Here is a 23,965-nt window from a genome sequence, read left to right on the forward strand (position 1 = left end):
CTTGGGATGCTATCCAGGATGAGTGTGGTTGCTTGCAGCTCCTTTTGGCAATCTGTTGTGGGGAGGGGAAGGACTTTGTGCCTGGGAAATAAGTGCGTGTCATGCTCTCCAGAGTGAGGACCTGGGGTTCTCAGACTGTGATGTGCAAAGCCGTCGTGAGCCCTTACAGCCGAGAGCAGCTGAATGATCTTAAGCCTTATAAGACATCCTCAGTACTACAGAGTTTTTGATTCAGTTTTACACTATTGTGGGCACATGTGAGTTTGGAAGCAGCTTTGCTGGTCTGAAAAGTTTGCAGATCATTGCAGTGATTGCTGTAACATCCCACTCCGCAGACCTTTCTCCTAGTTTGTTCCCTGTGGGGGTGTATTTGACAGGCTCTGAGCTACAAGGGCCATGTGGGAAACTGTCACTTAATGTAACTTAATGGCCTCCTTTGTAACCTGCCTACTGCTCATTTTTTGTCACCACATGTTGCCTTTCAGAGCTGGGAGGTCGCCATTATGTTTTACAGAGGGAAGTCTCAAGATCCAAGTTTTTCCTCCTTTCTACCAGGCCCAAACAGATCTGATAATTTTCCTTGCAAACTTCCAGTGCTAAACATTAGTCTTTTGGTAGCTTTCTCGTAACTGCTCTGGGATATTTCCACCCCTTCAACAGTTACGGAAACTAGGCAGCTGTTGTAAGGGGACAGGGGTAGCAAGCAGTGGGGGAATTCCTTCATTTGCCTCTCACAGACAGAGAGAGGCTCCAGCCTTGTACCCACTCCTTCCTTCTCATTTACTCCCAGACATGTGCCTGTTAAAAAGCTAGTTTCTGGGCAACTCATCTGAAAAGCACCTAATACCACATAAGCTGGGGCCACTTTATCCACTCACTAGGTTAGCTTTTAAAGGACTGTATTTTTTTTGCATACTTTTCTTCTTCTGACCTCTTAGTGCATGGAATTAGCTTGGTATCTGAGGCCCTTACTCTGTTTGGAAATTTTGTTTTTTTTTTTTTATTTTCAGTTTCTGAGCTATAACGAGGAAATTCCCTAAGAAAACACATTTTAGAAAGTCTTTAAAACAGTAGAAGTGAGTATTGAATTACTGTTTGGATGACTGCTACTGTGTCAGATAACCCAGGCAAGGTAGATCCGAACATGCCATATATCCTAAAACAAAAGAATGTGGTTTAGTCTGGGGAAAGCTGTGATGTGGCATAACTGCAATATTTTATGCAGACTTTTATTAAGCATATACCAGCTTTCCTTCAATGGAAGATGTGACTGATTAAGTCTGGAGCTGGTTCCAGTTAGACTGAATAGAAAAATGTGCACTGATAGCAGAATTAGCTCTGTGTGGATTGCATTTTCAGTTGTCTGCCATCTTAGTGGTTTGAAAGCTTGATCTTGCAGCATGCTGAGGGAGGTGGTCTTGGGCTTGGGGAATGCCCAGCCATCTGTGGGAAAGTTCTTTTAATCCTCCTGATCTTTGAAGTGTGTCAGCAGTGCCACTGGCAGATGTGGTTATAACATAAAAGGAATGGAGATGGAATAGCAGAGCCTTCGGTGTGGCCGGTAACCTATTTGGATAGTTAGTCCAAACCGAAATCACTGCTACTGCATCTTCACACCTAATACAACCTTTTGTAACTGCCGGTCTTTGTGATATACTACACCTCTACTAAAGTATTTGCTCCTGCTTCTTGATTGCAGTGTAGATGTAGCTGTCAGGTGTGCTTACTGAGTTTATATGAATGACAGAATCACTCTAAGTGATGCCAGCGCTGGTCCGCCACCTGGAAGACAGAATGCAGTCAGCTTTGACTGTGGCTCTTCCCACGCTCAATGTACCCTCTCCACCAAGACATGGACAAGTAGGGTTGCTTGAATTTAGAAATTATCTTGTGCAGGAAGAACACTGCATCCAAGACTGAAGGACCTTGTCGGTTTATCTTGAATTTAAAAGCTGGATTATCATTGGCTTCACTATGAATTTAGTCATTCTTTGGAAGTTTCTTATCTAGACCAGAAAGGGTAAGAGTTTTGTCAAAGGAATCAGGAATGAAATCCTCAAAAGCTGTGTGTCTGATGCAACTTTAATGAATTCATGTCTATAAGTAAGGAAGAAGTCCCAGAGACCTGTCAAACTGTTACCTGCTGCTGGTGTACAGCATACTGTGGCTGGCTGTGCCCAAGGGTAGCTAAGGAAGACAAGAAGGAGCTGGTGTCAATTTTAATTTTGCAGAGCAAAACCTTGGGAATACATTGCTCTGTCTTCTGTAATCTCCATATAGTACAATTCTGCAGACAGGAATATGGGCACGTGGGCATGCGAGTGGTCTGCCTCCGCTGCTTTGGGCATGCTGGGGCATTATTTGGAGCCAGAAATCAACTGGGTAAGGGACAGGAGGAACTCAAAAGAGCAGACTTGCATCTTGCCCAAGGCAGCCATGTATAAGAGAACAGGATTCCCTCTTCATTTTGCGCATCACTGATGGAGGGTGTATAGGAAACAAGCGCTGTGAAATTGCCTTTATCCCTTCCTTCCCAACCACCTATGGAAGTTTGAAGCAAGAAGAAAAAGAAGAAAGGAGAAGAACATAGGATATCTCATTGCTTCTGTGGCAGCTGGCAGAGCTGGCCAGCACTGAGGGCAGGTTACTGATGTGGACTTCGAGCAGGGGAGGAGACTGAGGCAGAAACCATGATCACACGTAACAGTTCTTCCTCAGATGTATGCCTACGGCAGAGTAGCTGTGTACGTCTCCTTTCCTCTGGTTATTTCCATGGTAGTCACAGGCTTGCATTCAAAGATACCTTCCCCCTGCCCCTCTTTTTTTTTTTCTTTTTAAATAAGATGCTCAATGATGTGCTGTCTTACTAATTAAGTTGTTATAGTCCTGGTGTACTTGCAATAATTTTGAAGACCTCATTCCACTTTGCAGGATGCAAGCCTGATGGTTTTTTGATTAATGAATTGTCTGGTCATAACTTCTTAAAATGGGCTGTAAGTAATGTCTGTGTGAAGCATGGCATGCAGGAATGTATTGCATAAGTAATGTATGTTAAAGGCATCTTGTCATTTTGGTTCCATTAGTGAACTTCTTCTCATTACTTGGATCAAATAGGATTTGTATGTGTAGCCTGAGCATGATGACACTGTCTTTTGCTACTGTTTATTTTAGCTGTGTTGGTAAAGAACAGGCAACCTTCTTTTTCACCTCTGCAATAAGTGGGCCAAATTCACCTGTGTTGAAGTTACATGAGGCTGAATTGGGCTCTGCTTTTTCATAGGAAATGTGCTGATCAATGCAGAAAGCATTTTTGTTTATTTGTGTTCCAAAAGAAAGCATGGCTTGCACAGCATTTCATATAGCAAAAAATCACATGTAGCCACTTGTCTTCATGTGTGTGTGTGCCTAAAATTGCTGTGAACAGCAGGGCCCAGTGCCAACCAATATATGTGGATTGATTTTTTTTTTTTAAATTTTATTTATTTTTTTCCCCTCCTAGATATGAATTGAATTCTCCATATGCATGTCTCAAGCACTTTTTAGGTCAAAGACATTTTCATATATTGTTTTTCCCTGTCTATATAGGTAAAGAATTGCAAGGGCATGGGAATTTGCTTGCAGGGAGTCAGCTAGGAATTCCTCTTATAGACAGACGTCTCTCAGCTGATGTACCTGCTATGTGTGCTGAGCTCCAAACACCACTTGGGGAATAACAGCAGAGTGGATGGAGTGTGTTCGCCTCTCTCTGAATTTCCAGTGATTTATGTTCCTTTCCAGATTGCAATCATAGTCTAAATTGCAGAACTCCTGAGTCTGTCATGACATTTGCCAGAAGATGGTCCACAGGGTTGGGGACTCACTGGGCTAAAGAATTCTTGTTACAGGCAAATTTTTAAGGCTTTTGTGAAATGAAAGACACATTGATCAGAGAAGGTTGGCTGACAGCAAGGGAGGGAAAAGAGTCTTGCTGCCTGACTACAGATTATTTTCTAAGCTTTCTCTGCCTTTTGGCTGGCAGTATATATGGATAAAGAGTAGTTAATGTAACTTTTAGATGAACTGAACTCTCTTGGAATTCATAAGTTCGTATCTATTTCATGATCTCAAGTTTCTGTACTGAGAGTGAGAGGATTCATTAGTGTGAAATCTTGAACCCAAGCAATTGCAGAGGCACGGGCGAACAGAGCTGGTGTGTGAATTGTCTGCAAATAAATTCACTGACTGCCATTCCTAGAGCATGCATTTGAGTAATTTTCTAAAAATGTAACATTACTTCATTTTATTGGATAATTACATAGGTCTAAATTGCATTTTATTTCTGACTTCCAGGTTGTTGTGGGAGATAAAGTTGTTCTCATGCCAGTCAATGCAGGGCAGCCTCTACATGCCAGCAACATTGAGCTTCTGGATAACCCTGGCTGCAAAGAGGTGAGTTCAGTGGAGGGAGGAGGGGTAACTGCTGATCTGAGATGTATTATATGTTGTTCTTTACTGGTAACCGGAGCCCACCGTAGGCTAGATGCCAGTATTAAACATTGGCTCCAGCTTGGCCTCAGAAAACCAAGATGAAATGTTCTTGGTGCAGTTCTTCCTGGCACTGAAAGCTTCGTGAGGTTTGCTTGAGTATCTGAAACTCTCTCTGATGTAAGAGTAAGTCCTCTTCCAACGGCACTTTAGGTCATCTTTGCTAGGCTGTCAACAGACAGAGTAGCATTTTGCCCACTGAATCTTCTCCAATATCAACATCGTTCTTACTAACACTTGAGAGCATCAGGACCCATGTTAGGAACTGTACAAATATGTAGCTAAGCCATGTCCCCTGCCACCCTAGATGTGGTGTGGTCTTTTAGAAGAACAGAATGTCTCAAAAAAACCCCACCCATTAAGACTATAATCATGTTTTTTTGGTGTTTTTTTTCCCCGAAAGGTAAATGCTGTCAACTGTAACACAAGCTGGAAAATAACGTTGTTCATGAAATTCAGTAGTTATCGAGAAGATGTGCTGAAAGGAGTAAGTATGATTTTTTTAATTGGTTTTTGAATCTGAAAAATCATGCCATATTTGGTTGTAGAGAAATATGTGGTGAATAAAAGAAGAAATGAGGACTTTATGGAGCTGTTGAGGATCCCTCCCTACTGTCCTTCAACAGCCAGAATATTTTTCCTTTGTGTTATTGTCTTACTAAGTGAAGTTGTCTGGATTGTGCTAGCTTCCAGCCCCTTTCCACTCCTAGAGACAGCTGAGGATCAATGAGAAAAGATGAAGTTCAAGCCCAGAATGATGAGGGCTCTGTACAGAAGAGCTGTGGCACTTCAGTTTATGCCAAGATGCTAAAAGCAGGTATAACAAGCTTACAGAAGGGAGTGAGGCATGAAAGATAACAATAGCTGTGATAAGACAATTTAGCTTTAAATGCTGAGGGATTGCACAGCTTCATGCCTCCAGATCACTCCCTGAGATCATTTACATTTTAATTTTAAATACATAAATTTCATTTTTCCTCACTTGGACCTTAATAAGTCATTACCAACTGGCTGTTTTTTCGGTAGGCGTCAAGGTACCAGCAGTTTTTGAGGAAGAATTTGAAAGGGAAAATAGTATATCTGTGTAGACCCATTTGGGGATAGTGTTTCAAGCCTTGGGGAGAGGCAAAAGGAAGCAAAAATGATGCCAGCAGAAGAAATAGAGAGGTGGCTTTGGTTTTGGCTGCAGAGTAGAAGAGATGAGATAATATGATGTTAGAAAAATCTGGTCACTTTCCCTAAATATTAAGAGAGATTAGAAATAAAAAATCCATTTTATGAAGTTAACTAGAATTAAAATCACCTTTAGGTTAATTGTTGCCCACTATTCATTGCAGTGCTCTGAAACAAGTTCTGTTTTCACAAAAGTGCATGCGTCTCCTGCTGGACTGAATTATCTCATTTGATTTCCAGACTCAGTGCCAAGATTGTATGCTCTGCACTTGGTACCTGCTCCAGCAATAGGAAACTAATAGCAATAGGAAACTAATAAATGTTTTCTTCACGTCAGCTATGTTGACATCACTGAGGCTAGTACAGATACAGAGGATGAGTTTAGTGGCTTTGTCTACCACTTAATAATGCTTCTTTTTCATATTACTTTAGGGAGATGTTGTTAGGCTGTTTCATGCAGAGCAAGAGAAGTTTCTGACCTGTGACGAATATGAGAAGAAACAACATATTTTCCTTCGTACTACATTACGTCAGTCAGCCACTTCTGCAACAAGTTCTAAAGCACTGTGGGAAATAGAGGTATTTTTTTCTTTTTATAAATACTTCAGGACCTGAAGGCCAGGGTTCAGTAAAAATACCACAACATGAATCATTCATAGCCTCTTGATATCATCATACACCTCCCCGTAACTATTATTATTTTATGAAGCGGTTTGTGTAGGATGAACACGGAAGAGATGCTTTATTGCTGTGCATGTGTGGAGAGAGGATGTTTTCTTACTATATTTACATGCACTAAAATGACGAAGAGTCAAATTCAGACTTGACGTAAATGGTGCGATTTTATCGAAGCCAATCAAATGACACTCATGCATCCTGAGTTCTGAGTGTTTATATTTGACTGCATGTGCAATATAGAAGACTGAAATTCATGACTGACAAGAAATCTTACAAATGTGATAGAGTCCATTCTTCCGCAACAGGGCACATCAACATCTGTTTAAAGTTAGGCTGAATAAAGGTGGTGTTGCTGAATGGGGGTGATTTTGAGAAGATGACTAGCAAATGTATTTTTATTTAACTGAGGAACATTGGACACTGGTATGTCTCAAACCCTTGCTATCACTGTAATGTAACTCCTATACTCAAAAGTTCTTATGTGCTGAACAAACTTCGAGCATTTAAAACAGAGCTCCTCGCTCAGGCAAATGGTTGATTTTTGTCTGAGTAAAGACTGTATGGAATAGAGTATATTGCACTTGTAGTTATTTGAGATTACTTCTTAAGGGAGACAGGCACTGCTAGATTTGAAGGTAGCAGATAACCTACAGCTCAGTCAAGGGGAAAAAGAAATAACCTGGGATATTTCAAATGATATGGTGATATTTTATCACTTGAAAAAAAATTTATCAGAAGCCCCTAGTGTTGTCAAAAACAGAGCTGGTATAAGTGGTGAAACAATGTAAGAGAGTTTGAGTTTTGCTTTTAAGTAGTACCCATTTAAGTGTAGAGCACTTTCTTGAGCTCCAGATCATACCATGTCACTTAAAAGCAAAATTTGGATCATCATGTTTGCAGGGAGTAGATTAATGAAAACATGGAAAGTAATAGGAAGAGTATTTCCTGGCACCTGGCAAAAAAATAAATGTAAATAGTTGTTATCTATGATGGGCTTAATGTAAGCACAGAATTCCTCTCTGTGGTAGACTGTTTATAATTATGTAGTTTACAAGTTTTTATTTGCAATGAGCTTTAAGAAATGTCAGTGATCTAAGTATGATTTTGAGGAACGTGATTAAAATGTGTACTTTTTCTTTTAGGTTGTCCATCATGACCCTTGCCGGGGAGGGGCAGGACAGTGGAATAGCTTGTTTAGATTTAAGCATTTGGCAACTGGAAACTACTTAGCTGCAGAGGTAAGAATGTTGATTAAACAAGTGGTTGTGTGCTGCTTAACCAAGTACTATATGTGTCCTGCTAATCCAGAACTGCCATAGTAGGTAAGGTCCATAATGTAGATCTCTGAAAAAATCTCACACCAGGTCTGAGTGGTGAGAACTGGATGTGCACTGCTGTGTCATGGTGTATTCCTGTAGCCAAGGGTTGCAAGGAAAATTTTCTGAGCTATAGGACACTAGTAGGTGAGTTCAAGACAGCATCTAACCTTAATTTTAACTGTGCTGTTGGATCTTGAATCTGCTGTTGTCATGGCAGCCAGGGCAAACACTACTGTTAAATATCCACCATATTTACACTGAAAATTCTGGGATTCATTTATCTCTCTGCTCTTGTTTGCCCTTGATTTTTGGAGTAGTGTTGTGATCAGTCAAATACTCTTCTTTGGTGGGTCGGGCAGCCATGTACAGAGTAAGGCTTTTAGAGTGGAACTTGAATGCAAGATCATCATTGAGCTTGATAGAGAAGTCTGTGTGCAAGCACTAGAACAGCTACTCTAAACAACTCTAATTCAGGAGCTGTCATTCCCATTTTTCCCCACAGGCTCTAGACTTCTTAAAAAAATGTTTCTATAGTGCTGATTTCAGTGTATGGATCTCTGCCAGCCAGCATGAGGTCCAAGGCATCTCTGAGTTCTGTAGAAACTTTAGGAAGGACAAACTTGTATATTGGTGTCATAATTATTGGTGTCATGCTAGTGCATTGTGATTATAAGCAGGTTGCAGTGTTCTGCTATTGCACTCTTGTCTTTTGACTGAAATTTGAATAAAGAAAGATCTGAGGAAGTCTTTGTCCTTTTTGGTGGAACAGAAGGTCCAAGAGGAGAAGGAAGATCTTGCAACTTGTCTGATTATTATCTGGTACTTTATGTTAAGGCAAAATAGTGTTGTTACTCCCCGAAAGAGCAGCTTAGTATCTTTTAAGACCCATAATTGTCCTTAAAAATAAAATGGGGCTCTTGACAAGCTGGAATAGAACAGATAATACCAAGTTTATGAAATGGGACAGGCTTGGATTTTTCCCTGGTTACAAGCAGCTGTGAACTTTTAAAGTCATATCTAATCCATATTAGAACTGGTTTGTGTCCAAGTTATGTCAATGGAATGAAAAGTAGGGTTTTTTTTTCCCACTCATTTAGTTAAGTCTGTGCAGGATTGCTTTTTTTGACTTATGCTTGGAAGTATAAGTGTGAAAATTTACAACATGAGCCAGTTATAAATCACTGTATGTTAGGGAACCCCTGAAAAAAGACTTGCTTTAACTGGCTGGAGTTACGTGTACAGCAGTGCAACTTCTGTATGCAGACAACTCCTTAGAATTCCCAGGGTGCTGCTTTCACTTTCCAGCTGCTGCCACAGCCTGCACTGATTTCAGACTAAGAGCAAACAGGAGCTATCAAACCCTTACTTATTTCTAATTATGTTTTGACACTGGTTTTGACATAAACAGTGGACCACCAGGACAGATACTGATACTATTTTCCATCTAAGACTGAATGTAATTTGGGTCTTGTCTTTTTTTTTTTTTCTAACAGTAGCTCACAGCGTAAGTTAGAAACCTGAGTGGAGTGGCAAAGGGCGTCATCCTTTTAAAGGCAGTGGGCCAACATGCCTTAACTGCTCTGATCTACGCTGCTGCTTCCATACTGCAGCAGCAATACTTTGGCTTGGCTGAAGCCAGCTGGCTAATAATAGCTAATTTTCAAGAGGCAACCAGTACTCTCACCTACGAGACGGTTCCATTTTCCTCTCTGCTTACAATGAGAGATGCTCCTAGTAGAAAGATTTTATTCAGACTAGCTAGGCTGATGGAGAGTCAGGAAAGACATTGAGCACTGACTGATGGGCTTCCTTCTCCCACCATACCTCATCTGCTCAGGGATTTTCAGGAGAAGAATCTTCAGGTGAAGAGGTGTTGCACTACACTGAATGTCGAATCCGAGCTTAGGTCCTTTCTACCTCTGGAAAGGAAATCCCCATCAGGAAGATTCATAATATGGAGAGTACAATTGGCACAGTAGAGTGAGAGCTGGAAAACCACTTGGGTTGAACAGAGGCGATATGCTGTGAGTGGAGAGCAGCATTAGCTACTGTATCTGTGAAGTGTAAAATACCTGCTGGTGGAGATCTTAAAGGTACTGCTGTAATAAAAACCTGTGAACTGTATTTTACACAGTTCATGTCAGGCACAACACACCAGCCAGAAATACACGTCAAAGATTTATGAACAGGCAGGCAGACACCTAATGTGCATGAGCTAACTTTAAATCAATTGGGCAAAGCTTATTGAACATTTATCTCTGCTCTTCTAGCACATGAAGATTACTCATGGTATGGATTATCAACAGCGTCACACATTTCCATGACCTGATTTTGTTTAAGCTTCCAGGATAAATATATCTAGAGTGGAATAATAAGTACAAAACATGAACAAAATTCACAAATCTTTTAAGCATTATGTTGTTGGTTAATGATACAATTTCTGCCACAGTTTGAGCTAGTGTAAATCAGAATTGATCACTGTTTATAACCATCTTTTCCTTACTTCATCTTTCTGTAAATCAGCTTGATGTGTAACATGGAGACTTCTGCAGTGGAATCTTGCATGGGTCAAGTCTCAGACAATGAGCAGAAGTGTCCTTCACCTGGGTGTCTCCTTTTGCTCCTCTGCAGTTAGGCTTGTACCTTGTGAGCAGTGCTGTCTTTTTCTTTGAGGCTTCCTGTGCCAGATGTAAGTGGTCAGTCTGATTTGTGACTCAGTGGGTCACTACTGAGCCATGTAGTGAAGGGATGCCGCTGCAGCTTGTTAAGGCCAGGAGATGATCTGGGGACTAAGAAAATTCAAGACACTTGCCCCAGAGAATTCCAGAATTTAAAACTAATAAACTTAAAGGTGCTTCAATACTACAGTAATTGAGTTAAAAAAAAAAAAAGGCAGTATAGTTGTTCAGTAAACAAAACATATAGATGAGTACTTGCAAATCTAATTCTTACAAAACCTAAGAGAACGAAGTCAGGATGTGTAAGTCCTAAATTCCCTTTTCCTAAGAATCACAATCAGTTGTCCGGCTTTTGTTACCTTTCAAAGGCTAAGGGTCCTCTGATACCTCTGACTTCTGCCACAGTCTCAAGTAGTACCATTTCCTTTAATCCTCTTTCCGCTTGGCATTACTTAGGCTAATTTTCATTAATATGCTTTGAAGTTCTTTAAGACCTGCTAATACCATAAAGCAACCTAGACCCTACTACCAGACTATGGGCTAAAGATGAGCCATCCTGAAAGACCCACTGCTAAAGGAGACCCAGTGGAAGACATTTGCTAATTGCACATAGCTGCATTGTCATTCCCCTTCTACTATGTGTGTCCTGGGGACACGGTCTGACACATCAGATGTATGTATGCTCTCACCCAATTACTTAAGGCACAGGAGGGATATGCTGAAGAAAAGGTTTCATGTTTGGTGGTAAGACTTGGGACGTCAGAAATCTGGATAGGTGGTAATGTCTCCTATGTGTCTGGCATTTGGAAACCTGAAGCCGCTGCCTCAGATATTCCCAACATATTGAAATCATAAAAAAGTGGAACCAAATACTCAGCTGAAAAATTGGAAAGAGATATTATCTTCTTTGGAGACAGTGGGATTTCTGCTCTTAGCGTCACAAGAGCTTGATTTCACCCAAAAGAGCTAAGCCAGATCCTTAGCAGGGCATTTAGACACTAAGCCACCAGCTAAAATCCAGGCTGCTGAGTTTTATTCTCATCTTCACAGAGTCAGCAGTCTTTTAGAAAAAGTTCTGTAGAAGATTCTTTTTTGGTCCTGGTTACAGCAAAATGACCCAAGTTATTTTGAAGTTTTATATTTATAAAAAGAGGCTGTAAGGTTAGGTGAAAATTGAATACTTCAAAGTAACAAAGACTTTCACAATTTTCTTTTAAGTCTTTTCAGTGCATGTACCACATGTAGAATGCACCCAAATCTATCTATCTGTGTGTGGGAGAGAGCTGCAATTTACTTGAACAGCCTTTCAAATGCTGCAGGTTGGGACCACACAGCTGTGCCTTTCTCATGAGCACACCTAACATTTTCAATATTCTAATCACCAGGATAAAAGTCTCTGAACTGAGTATCAGCTTGGTGATAGTGCTGAACCAGAACATGCACTTTTAATATTGTTCTCCAGGTGTATAGCAGTTCCAGTTCTGTGATTTCTAAACTGGATGATCTGTACTGAAACTATTAACACTTGCTGTATGAGGATGTTAAACAGAAATATGTGTGCCCGTGAATACAGATATGCACACACAAGAAATTCAGGATAAGCCTGTCATTTCATATTAAACTTCTCAGGTGAGATGGATATTGCTAAAATAATCACAATATATATATGCAAATATCAAATCACATGCTAGTCTCAGATACTGCAGTAGACAATAGATAAACCACAGTACATTGCTTGTGAAACATTGTGAACATGTACATAATCACAGTGCAGAATTTGTAAGGAAAAGTCTGTGATAATTCTGTTTTACTTAGTTGAATAGACTAAACTGGAGTTACTAGATACCTTGGCCAAGATATGGCAGTAAATCTGGTGAGGTAATTGTCTTTAACACTGAATTAATTATACTATACTAAATGAATTATGGTAATGTAGGTAAGATGGCAGCCTTAATGTTTACCTTCTGTGATTCTATAAAATTATGGCCATAAACAGCGGTTCAAATTATTACTGTGTCTTCCAAGGTAGCGTGTAGGGTACTGATGTTGCTCCAAAAGGTAATCCATGCCCTGAAGTTCTTCTAGATGAAAGAGAAGAGTGAGAAAAGGCTGGCCAATGCAATAGGTGGAGGCAATGAGATCAGAGGTAATGGCAGGACCAAACATACTTTTTCTGACTTGGAGTGTGCTTCATTCATTCAACCAAATTGTTGCTCATATAAAGGCCCTCATTCAGTAGAGTTCTCAGGATTAGCCTTGTCTTTGAAGTCAGCGGAATGTGAGCATTTATGTGCTCAGGGGTCAAGGGTGTCTCAGATACTGACCTGATGAGTTTGGACTTCTTCAACAGTTTTCATTTGTGCAGCCACCCCCTGGAATTCTTTGACTGTTATAGGACTGAAGCCTCCACAACAGCTGCTTTTAACTTCTACATGTGAATATACTTCATAAATGGCTTGTATAGGATGATTGGTACGGCAAGCTCTTTAGCACATATTCTGGTGATGGACAAGTCACAGAGATAAAGCTGTCCACTAGCTAGCTGCTTTGGGCAGAAATAGCAATTTGATGCACATCCTTGATGCATGTCCTACTGGAAAACTCCTCTGGCTTTCTTATATAGGGTTCACTTTCTTCTTTCTGCAAGAGTGAAAGTGCAGGGTTTAAGCCGTAAAGTGGATCAAATCTGATCAGAGTTTAGTTCTAAACTCTTGTTAAAATCCCTCATGAAACATACTTCCAGCTTTGGGGTTATTGTAGCACTGGATGCTCAGTGGAGTTTCTTTTAAAGGTAGGAATGATTGAAGCCAGTTGGCCTGAGCAGCACAAGGTTACATGCACATGAGGTGAAATGACAATTACATGAATACTCTAAATTGAACAGGAAGTCCAGTGCAACTCACCAAGGCTGTAGTAAGAGTGTGCTTCAGTGGCAATGTAGGCTTGCAGAAATGTCGTGTGTCCGCAGGTATTTGATTGCGGTCCTGTGACACAACGTGCCGTCCCTGAGGTGGGGTCGGCATGGACTCCAGGGTGCGGGGAAGAGGGAGTATTCTGTGCTGTAAACAGGGTCACTGAGCTAAGGCACCAGTGGCACAAGTGGTTGGGGTGGGTTAACAGGAGCTGCTGAAGCCAGCATCAAAGGCCTCGCCTTGTGGGACTGTCAGCTGAATTTCACCTTGTGCTGGTGTAAACCACTTGCTGAGAACTCTTGAATCAATGGCCAATAAAAGTTACTCACATTTCTCTTGTCTTTCTTGAATAATTTCTTCCCACTTTATCTCACTCTACTTTTCTGTCAAAATTGCCCAAGTTTGTTTTCAGAGAAGCTTATGTACATCATTCACTTTAAATTGAGAACTGCTGTTGATCTTCTTTTACATTCTTTTAAATGGATTTCTGTTATGTCTCGGTATTAAAAATATTAGCCTGCCATATGACATACATTGTTATAATATGATGTATATCATTATAATATGTGTATATCTGTGTGGACAGAGCCATACTGTTCGTAATAAATTTAATCCTCTTGTAATAATCACTTGATTTGGATCATAGTGAAGATAGCTGAGTGCGTGTTCAAATTAATATTGATAGAAAATAATCCTCTCCTGCCTTCTGAATAGGACATAGTAAAGAAGTGGAACTTGCTGCCACAAGGATAGAAAACAAAGCATTTAATGACATTTTGAGAAAGATTACATATTTGTATGAGTAATAGTATCCTCAGCATTAGCTATGATTTAAAAAAAAAGTAAAAGGGAAATTGGTTCTTAAACTTGAGGCTATAAACCAGGATTAACCCTTTGGAGCCCTGGAGAAACTGTCTGTAGTTTTATGGACTTATTTTTCTTTCACCTTCTTAAACTGATGTGGAAAATGGAGTACTGCATAGGATGTTTTATTAAGGCAACTGAGATTGAATATTTGAAGGCCATAATTTAGGCCTTTTGATATCCAGTTTTTGGAAAGTGGACTACTAACAGAGATCTTTTGTGTTCAGGAAGCAAAAAGGGACTGCTGTTTGTCAGCGTTATTTTTTGGGGTGACATGGAAGCAAGCCTTTGCAGAAAAATGTATACATCCACTGATCATAAGGCTCATGCAGAGGTGGAGAGCATAGTGGTAAATGCTCTGTGGTTCCTTCTGCCTTTAGAAACAGTATGGTGAATAAAAACTGGATAAAAACAGCCTTGTTTAACCGAGATGTGCAGGTACCTTTTGCTCAAGGATAAAGGTTTGCAAACCGGAGAAGGTACCAGGAGGTGGCAGCATCCACCAAGGCCTTCGCACATTTAATTTGTGGGTACTGCGGGACCTCCTTACCTGGAGATTGCTTCAAAATCTTCTGTTTGAGTAGTTTTTTCCCAGTCGCTTTGTTAAATGTTAATACAGCATTCTGATTAGTTTCTATCTGTTGGGCTCAGTGATTAAAGGTAAGAAAAAGGGCTTGCCAAGGTGACACGGTGAACTCAGCACCATAAGCCCTGTTTCTATTTTTCACTGTCTCACAGGAGGAGTGTGGTTTTGTTTTAAAGCTCTATAAAGAGTGAAGGATAATTTACAGCTATGCGTGAAGAGATGGAAGAGATCCAGAGACTAGAGGAGGAGGAGAAAGATGGATTACTGATTTACAGAGCCAGTCTGACCTGTTCTGCAGACTTGGATGTGGCTTTTTAAAGTGACAGAGTTAGAAGATGTCCATTTAGCAAAACCCAGGACTAGATTTTCCAGGGTTTTTAAGAATCTGGGGAATGCAGCTAAATTTCTTCACCTGACTTGTCTTGACTTTGGTGGAAGTTAGGGACATTTGTATCTGTCGGTGTGCAAATACCTTCAGAAATCTGGATCTCAGAGGAAGGATTTTTTTCCCCCAGCCAGCTAGTTTTGCAGTAGTGATCTGTGAGCCTGTGTTCAGCTAGGCTTTTTCAGTCCTTTCTGAAGTTGGCTGTATTTGAGCTGTGTTTGTATACGTAGGAGCTTGAGTAGAAAGGGAAGTGCCAAGCCATTAATGCAGCATTTATTGTCATTTAGTCATTTTAAGGACTGCTTCTGTTACTAAACATGCAATGTCTGCTGGTATTGCATTTTGATGTGTTCTGAAACAGCAAATGTAGACAAGTGGTCTGTTCTTCAGTGCGTTTTTTTTTTTAATTATTATTTCAAGATTACTTAAGAAGTTTTTATTCAATTATATTTGTGCCTCTTTTTCTTTACTTTTAATGCTTGGTGGAGGTTTAGAAGGCTTCCCTCGTTTGTTTGGTTTTTTTTAATTGTTGTTGGGGTTTTGTGTGTGTGTGTTTTTTGTTTTGTTTTTTTTAATGGTAGAAATTTCAGTAATGTCCAATTCAATCATCCCTAGTTATTTCTGGGAGGACCACTGAAAGGCATATGGAATATTAATATTTAGAACATAACCCTTTAAGAGATGAGGATGCTTTTTCATATAGCACACGTTAGCATGGAGCCACTGAAGCTCATACTGAGGTTATGGCCCAGCATTCAGGTTAGAGTAAAGGATCTCTTAGACATTTTTCTTTCTTTTGACTTCCTCTGCAGAATGGGATATAGCTGTGTGGGACTGAGCACCAGGCATTCTCTACCTTTGATCACCATAGAAGCAAAGGGATTTCTCAGTCACCACTCTCCCCTGCCCTAACGTAGACCTACGTGTTGTGGCAGCTCCACCTAATGCTGCTGTTGTGAGACCTCTAAATCAGTGGTGATTTAGGTATAGCAAAGCACTGGACTGCCATTGCTTATACAGCAGCTAAAAATGCCATCAAATAACCTATCCTTTCTTCTTATGACAAGGGTGAATAACTGGGACAGGAAAGTGTTGGAGCTGATTCTCATTCCCGTTTTTGACTAGCAGGTAGTTCCCCCACGCAGGGGTGGCTGTCCCTGTCCACCTCACTGCCTGTGCCGCATGGGGGGGTCTGAAGCAGACAAAAAGATTCAGCTCTCCCAGCGCTCCCTGGAAACTCATCTGATCTGCTAAGACATGGCTCATAAGCAAAACAGCAGCAAAATACAATCCTGAAATAAAAGGCTTTTTAAGATTTTAAACTTTCCTCAGATGATGATTATCAGGAACTTCGTGCCGATGCTGTGGCTGTGTTGAATGGGGTTTATCGAGGTAGAGTCGTTGCCAGTCCCTCTCCGGCAAGTTAATACCATGGCAAAAATCCTTTGAATACCACTTGAGTCTTTGAAATTGTGCAAAACTCCTTTGGATTTATCGAAAGCTAATCAGTATGACATTAACAAAGAACAAAGCAAGCCTAATGAAGATGCAAGGTTTGAGAAGTGGATTTTTTTTTTCTTTTGTGCTGGCTTTTTTTTCACTGAAACACTTGTCCTTGTTGATTGGGTAACAGGCTGTGCGTTAACAGGCTGGTTATCAAATGAAATGGGAACTGTTTACGTGTGTTGAATTAGATCCTTTTATTCTTTGTTTGTCAGGGTTTCCATCATAAATGCGGGTATTAACGAAGTCATTAAAATGCTCATTTAGCTGAAATTTGGCAATCTAATTCTTTTCCTGACAAAATGTTTTAAATATCCTTTACCTAGTCAACAAAATTTGATTAAAATAAGCATGGGTGTTTCTTCCCCCAAACTCCTCTCTCTCCTTCTTAATTGAGTATCCAAGAATAGCCTGTTTGGATACTTCCCATGCATTCCTCTAAGAAAGCAGCATTCAGTATAAATGTGAAATTCCAAACTGTTTGTCCGCAGTATGGACTGAGATTTATAATTCAGTTGTTGGACTGTAAAGCATGTTTTACTATGTGAAGATGCGAAAATAAAATTAAAGGCAGGAATAACTTGTTAGTAAAAAGTTGTTCTGCTCAATCGTGGAACCTCAGGAGATTATGCACTGTGAAGTCTTATGTATTGAAAAATTTAAGATACAACTTTGACTAGCTTTAATCAGTAGAGACGTCATCAGTGAAGATGACAGAGCCTGGAACTTCTGGCACTCAATCTAGCAGAATACCTTTCAGGATTAGCAGGGCACTTGCATTCTCCGAGCACCAAATACCAGAAGTAACACGCATAGACAAAAGTTGTCTTCCTCCTATGCAGACTCTACAGGAGGATGATCCCTTTGTGAGGGTACTAGGCAAAAATTCAGGAATGAGATTCCTTGCCCTTCCAAATAATTGTAACCAGGAAGAGTTAAAGGCTTTGTCTTTACCTCAGTTTTCCACCTGTAAAAGCTGGCTTCTATTACGTGTTTGTCACACATACTCTCTGCTGAGGGTCTTCTGGTGAGTATATTAGTATATGTATGCATTCATACATCTACTCTTTTTACATACCGCCATGTGCAAAGGCTGAGCCTGAAATCTGTCAGAGACATCAATTTTTATACACCCAGGAGGACCACCTGCAATGCTGACCCTGACCTTCAGGGTCTCTCAGATACTCTGTGTAGATCATGAGTTGGGAATTTGGCTTCTTACAAAAGAGTGCAAGTAAATGCTAGTTCTGTTCAGATTTAAAATAATGTATTATCTTCCCTGTAGTGGCAAATCTTTCTATAAACCCCAATATAGTCAATGATTTTAGTGTTTAAAAATATGATCTTGTGTGGTGGTGGCCTTCTCATGATATTGACTGTCCTTGTCTGCTGACAAGTTTGCTAGTTTGCTTCCAAGCCCTCTTCTCCCCAGCAGATTCAGATTCCAAGACAAGTTGAGGTCCCAGGTACTTCCTGTGAACTGTATTATGCAAATTGCATTTGCAGGTACAGTGGTACTTAACCTGTTGATAGGGCCTTGGCATAAGGAAAAGCTCATGCAGCACCTAAGTCAGTGTGCACTGTGAGCCTGTGTGTGTAAAACCGTAATGTCTTCCATGGTGCTGTGATGTGAAAGAAAAGTTGATATGGTAGCCCTGTTTCCTGGAGTTTAGGAGATTTTATGTAGGCTGGAGAATGTGTAGAGTCGGGTCTGGGTTCATATGTATAAGCAACTGAAAAAGATGAAGTGTCTGTGGTGTCATAAATCATTGTCACTGGAGCTGTGAGAACTGATTACCTTAGCCTTGCCCAACTGCAAAATTCCCACGATAGAGCTGGCCTTCTACGGGGTGGTGGAGTTGAAGGATGAGTGCAACTACTATCGGGTGGCCAGTTCACCACTTCACCGATGTGAATTCTCCTTTGTCCTTCCCTAGTTGTTCTCTACTAATGCAGTCTGTGTTACTTGGTGTAGATTGCACCTCCCTTACCACCATATAGCGATTGCCATTTACTCAGGTGGTTAGGTTGTGTGGCCTTACGCAATGGGTGAGTGTTGGGATATTATGGTGAGTCTCATCAGCCTGCCATAACATGAAATGAGTTTCAAGGTCTTTGATATTGTTTAGTTTTCAGCTGTGAGGAAGCTGAACTTTCATTTTGTGATACCTTTTTGTCTTACATCTGTGGAAAGGTAAAAAATGGCTTTACCTGAGTTTGTTGAAAAACAAGCAGTGGAGGATTAGGATTTCTGGATTATTCTGCATTGGAAAAGAAGCTGTTGGAGATATACTGTAAAAAAAATAACATATAATGAAGCTATTACAATAACGATTCATACAATCACGGTTGCTTGAGTTCTGCAGTTTACAATGCATTGTGTTCTTGCTGTGTATTGACTGTGTGCACCTTCCAGTGGTGTTTTACAGAAATATGCAGTACTGTATTTCAGCTACACTTCAGTAACATTGCAACTTCAACACATCCAGTGACACAAAAAATCTTGAAGACAGTTGAGCTTTAATGGGGTCCATTTTAACATAGTATTCTTACTTTCTAAACACCTGCAAAGAATTTTACTTGACTTCATTAGCAACAAGGAAAAAAAATTATTAATGTTGTTATTTTCAAGGATTCTTTTGTTTTGGAGGCTTATTGAAGAACATGGAAGTTATCTTGCATAAATCAGGAAAAGCAATAGAGTTTGGAGTGTTAAGACTGTCACTGTGTCCTTAGCTCATTCTGCTGTACTTGGATATTGAGAAGGAGTCAGAACAGGTCTAATATGACATACAACACTACATGATTTATCCCCTCTACCTGCAGAATATAGTATAGGATAATAGCTAATAGTCTAATTTTCAGAGATGCTCAGCACCAACAACCGCAGCTGAAATGAAAATGAAAGTGGCAGCTGCTCAGCACAGCTGAAAATGGGGCTGTGAACGTCAGCCCTAAAACTGCATTCTATCATGTTTACGGTTTAACATCAGCATCTCAAAACTTTCTCTAAACATCATCCTTTTAGTTTTATTATTTCTGTTACAGTGGGTCAAGAAAAACCATCATTAAGGATGTACGTAATTTTTCAGTTGAGCCTTCTGTCTCCCTCAGCCCCAGTCCACAAGTGAACTATTTTGGAAATTTGAGGGCAATCTGTTTAGTCATTTTTAAAGTAGGCAAGAAGTGGCGTGGGAGAGAGATTTTCCTAGTTTCTCCTGTTGTTGCTATTTTTTTTTTTTAAAGCATCATTATGTTGAAAGCAAACAGCTGAAGAATAGCAGAAATCAAGGCCCAATTCATACTGGGTAGACAGGTGTATTCACTCGGGCCCTTCAGTGAAACATTACAGATTTATTCCGTTTGAAGATCTAGTCCTCAGTACGTGGTTCTCTGTGCTGAGTCTAGTGACAAACCTGAGATGACCCAGACTTTTTCTTGCTTGCTTACAACCAGCAGAATCTGAAGGTAGAATAGAATTTAGCCTTTCTGTACCTTCTCTGCACCTGTGCTGAAAGGCCACTGTGTGTGGCTGTGACTAAGGAGCACTGCTTGATTTCTCCGTTCTTGACGGAGGACCAAAGGTAGAGAGCTCAGCTTCGCTGTTAGAATGGGCAACTAGAATTTTTTAAGGTGTCAGGTGAACAAATGGAATGCTGAAAGAAGTGTGAGAACTTAGGAAGAAACCAAAACTATATGAAAACAGTTACATATGCATGTATACATACATGTATGTATATATGTATAACTTCTAGTTGTCTGTTGTTCAGTGTTCATCTCCCATTCCTGTTGCTGTATAACAGAAGTAGGTGGGAGTCGGAGCTCATGATGTGGAGAGGAGCTGGCTTGTTTGGGTAAAGGGATATAAATGATATAGTATTAATAAGAACCTTATAAACTTAATAAAAACTCTTCAGAGTAGTTGTCTGTGTAATGTTAGATGTATGATGATGTGACATTGAAAAGTTTTACTGGGATTTGTTCAGCTTGCCCTGTGCAATTAATTTCTGGCTCTTCCACACTGGTAATGCCAAATTCAAGCCAAGAAAATGACTGTACTTATCTGAAAGATAAGCAACAACACCATGTACATAAGAACTAAATTACCTTATATAACTAATAATTTCACTTCAGCATTTTCAATGCTTTGACAGCATATCCAGTGTCAGGGTATATGGTAAATACTGAGGCAAAATAGTTTCATCATGTAAGTGAAATCTTGAAAAGTTTCATGTGCAGCCAGTGTGTGGGTGTATGTGTGTTTGTTTACTTGAGTATGTACCTGCCTACATAATCCCTCATCTTCTAGTCTACATATTTCCCTTGTCAAAAGTAAAATCATATTAAATGCTGTTAAATAGTAATACTTCACACTTGCTATTATACAGTGTCTTTCATCCAAGCTTCTCATACTACTTTAGTTATTAATTCTTGATAATCCTGGCATGACATAGAAAATATTAGCCCCATTAATAATGGTTAAATAGAATCACAAGGTAATTAAGCATTTGTCTATAGTGGCATTGCCATTCCTGTTTCAAAGATGTGTTTATTCTGAGTTCACTGTCTTCCTGTAAAATCTCAGCAGACATGAAGCACGTTAGTTTTTGTCTCAATATATCTGCTCAAGGTCAATCCTGGAAGTGGTTGTGTGTGTATGTGTGTGGGTGACTGTAACTTGCTGTGTTTCGATTAGTAACTATCTGTGCTTTCTTCATCATTCTTTGTGGTTTTGGTTATTTGAGATTCCTCTCTTGAGTTAACAACTTGATTGCAAGATGCAGTTAAGTCAGTCAGAAATTTAATCGGTAATTCTGATACTCTTGTTCTCATACTGCTTCTAAATACTCCACTGTCCTTTTGCAGGGTGGATACATAATACAGAATTGAACCAAACCTTCTCCCCCCAGTTCTGAAATGTCTAAAAGCTATCAAGATAGTATTTGACTTCTTTTCTTTTCCAGCTTAACCCACACTATCCGGAAGGTAATAATGAAGGAAAAGCTTTGGTAAGTGGAATTTATATGTTGCAAATAATCTGGGAGATACTGTATCCTTAACCCAATACAGCCCAACATATGAAAGTCCTTCATAGCTTTCCTTTTACTTAAATGTTACAGCCGCTGGGATTATTTTCTGTATCTGTGTAAGCTAGGGTGCAACTCAGAACTGGCATTACAGGAAGTTTTCCCTCATGTTAAGGCAAATGGTAGGAAACTTACTAAAATTCTGCATCAAATTGACATTAGTTTGAAGCTGTTCTGCTTGGTGACTGCAGATATGAAATGTATTAATTCTTCTCAAATCAGATGTATTACTTCATGGCAAAACCCACCACCCTCTTTAGGAAGAAAACCAGGGACAAGCAAGTCTGGTTGGTAATGTGCCAATACCAATTCAGAGGCTCTGCTAGTGGAGACAAGCCCCCTTGGGGCATGTTTGTCAGTCAAGTGTGGCTCTAAATCTAAGAACATGCTGAGACTCTTTTTATTGCTTGTATTGAATACATGCAAGTAGATATTCAGGCACAAGCTTAGCCTGAGCCCTGCCACACTTCAGGCAACTCTATCATGATATCTTTGTAAGGATCCAAGTTGTCCTTGCTGCAGGTTGGACAAACCCTTAATGGGTTGGACAAAGGCCTTATGCCCTTTGCCGAGGAGGCAACAGCCTTTGCCTTGTACAATGTCAAGAGCATGCTCACTAATTTTAATTAACGAGGCAAGGCCAGACATGTTGTAGTTTGTAACATGTGAAGGAAGTGGAGTTAAAATCCTGAGGGAACCTTACTGTTACTGAGACAACAAATAGTCCAAAAAAGAGTCACTCCTCCATCAGATTCATGAGATTGCCTTGAAAATGCTGAGATCTTCTTCAAAAAAATTCAGTTTAATTTCTTGCTGTTTGTCTTCTGGCTTTTGTTCTTTTAGAGGACACATTTTCAAGTTTTTCTCTGCATGGGGAAGAATTTTTTATTTTTCATAAAATGAAAGCCAAGATTATTCTTACATAATCACATGCCTTCAGGACTGCAGTTCTAATCAAAATGGAGATTTTTGTAGGAGTTGGCAACATCCGTTTTCCATCTGCCCTGGTATTTGGTGTTAATGGTAATATAGCAATAACAGCTAAGCTGTCCAGAGAAATGAGAATTCTTTCTCATGAAAATACGGGAGTTCCAACAGTTGTTTCTCTTTTGTATTGGAATGACACTTGAAGCCCTTGGAACTTTCAAATGGAAATCGAGATAAGTTCTAGAATACCCCAATGAGTAGGGTGCTTACTTGGAAATGCTTTGGTTCATGCTCTTGCTCTGTGAACAGTAGAGCTTGTCTCGCAAGATATGCATCTGCATTAATGTTGTAGTTCACATCATGATGGCACTTCTGAATCAAATCTCCAGATTATTCCCTATTTAAGACACTCCAATTCACTTTGCAGAGCAATCTCAGAGCACGTAAACTTGTATTCTGTTGGATGAAAGTAAAAAGATACACACACCCCTGGAATGTATCTACTGTGCTGCAATCTTTCACAAACCAGACTACAGGTAGTCTGAAGTAAGACCTATGAAAACGTGTGTAGGGTAGATGTTAGGCCCTCGTCACCAAGGATCCAATGCTATTGTACCACATTATACTAATTTAGATATAGTATAGGGTTTCCAGTTGTAGCAATTCCAGTTCATCTAAATAGTTAAATATTTCCTGGACTGGGTGATGAAGAAGGCACAAGAGTAATCTGAACATAAATGTTAAAGGTGACTTCTCTAACAGTTTGGCTTAATACTCCTGGGTATTGGTTTCAACTGAAAACCTAGACCACATAAATCACATTAGACAAATACTTTCAATGAAAATTTAATCAAAACTGATTGATGATCAAAACTGATGGAAATTTTAGTTTATGCAGTCAGCACTTTCTTATGAAAAATGTTTTGTGAAGAACTCCTAACAACGTGTGGTAACACCTCCATGTAAATCCAAGCCTACAGGCCCTTTTAGCATGGTAGAAATGCATTTGGATTCTTCACCCCTTTATAGTCTTGTTGGTAATAGCATGAGTCAGCAATGGCTATTTTAAGCCTTCATTCTGGCCTTGAGCAACTGAGCAGAAAAGCTTCACATCCCTGTGCAGAAATTTCTTTTATGTTACAATGGTGCAGTGTTTTGAATTATCTCTTAAAAGTACAAGAATCTTACAATAATTGGAGTTTTTTAAGGGCTAGCTATGTCAGTCTTGTATCCAATATGCATATAACCTAGAGCACACATGCTTTCTTTGCTTTGTGGTTTTCATCTAGTGTTTCTTCTGCCAGGTGACTGCCTAACTGATTCACTGCA

General features: G+C 39.9%; 1 protein-coding gene across 2 annotated transcripts in view; it reads left to right on the forward strand.

Annotated features, from left to right (window-relative positions):
* The window catches only part of ITPR2 (inositol 1,4,5-trisphosphate receptor, type 2), a 267,987-nt gene that overhangs the window by 44,935 nt on the left and 199,087 nt on the right, over nt 1–23,965 (forward strand). Inside the window, exons 6-10 of one of the 2 annotated variants that reach the window (XM_010575416.1) lie at nt 4,330–4,428; nt 4,928–5,011; nt 6,130–6,276; nt 7,518–7,613; nt 21,587–21,631. In XM_010575416.1, coding sequence (XP_010573718.1) covers nt 4,330–4,428; nt 4,928–5,011; nt 6,130–6,276; nt 7,518–7,613; nt 21,587–21,631 — 471 coding nt within the window. The remainder of the gene's footprint in view (nt 1–4,329; nt 4,429–4,927; nt 5,012–6,129; nt 6,277–7,517; nt 7,614–21,586; nt 21,632–23,965) is intronic. The other variant, XM_010575415.1, reaches the window with a different exon arrangement.

The sequence above is a fragment of the Haliaeetus leucocephalus genome, unplaced genomic scaffold (assembly GCF_000737465.1).
Source record: "Haliaeetus leucocephalus isolate CR32 unplaced genomic scaffold, Haliaeetus_leucocephalus-4.0 Scaffold473, whole genome shotgun sequence".
NCBI lineage: Eukaryota > Metazoa > Chordata > Aves > Accipitriformes > Accipitridae > Haliaeetus > Haliaeetus leucocephalus.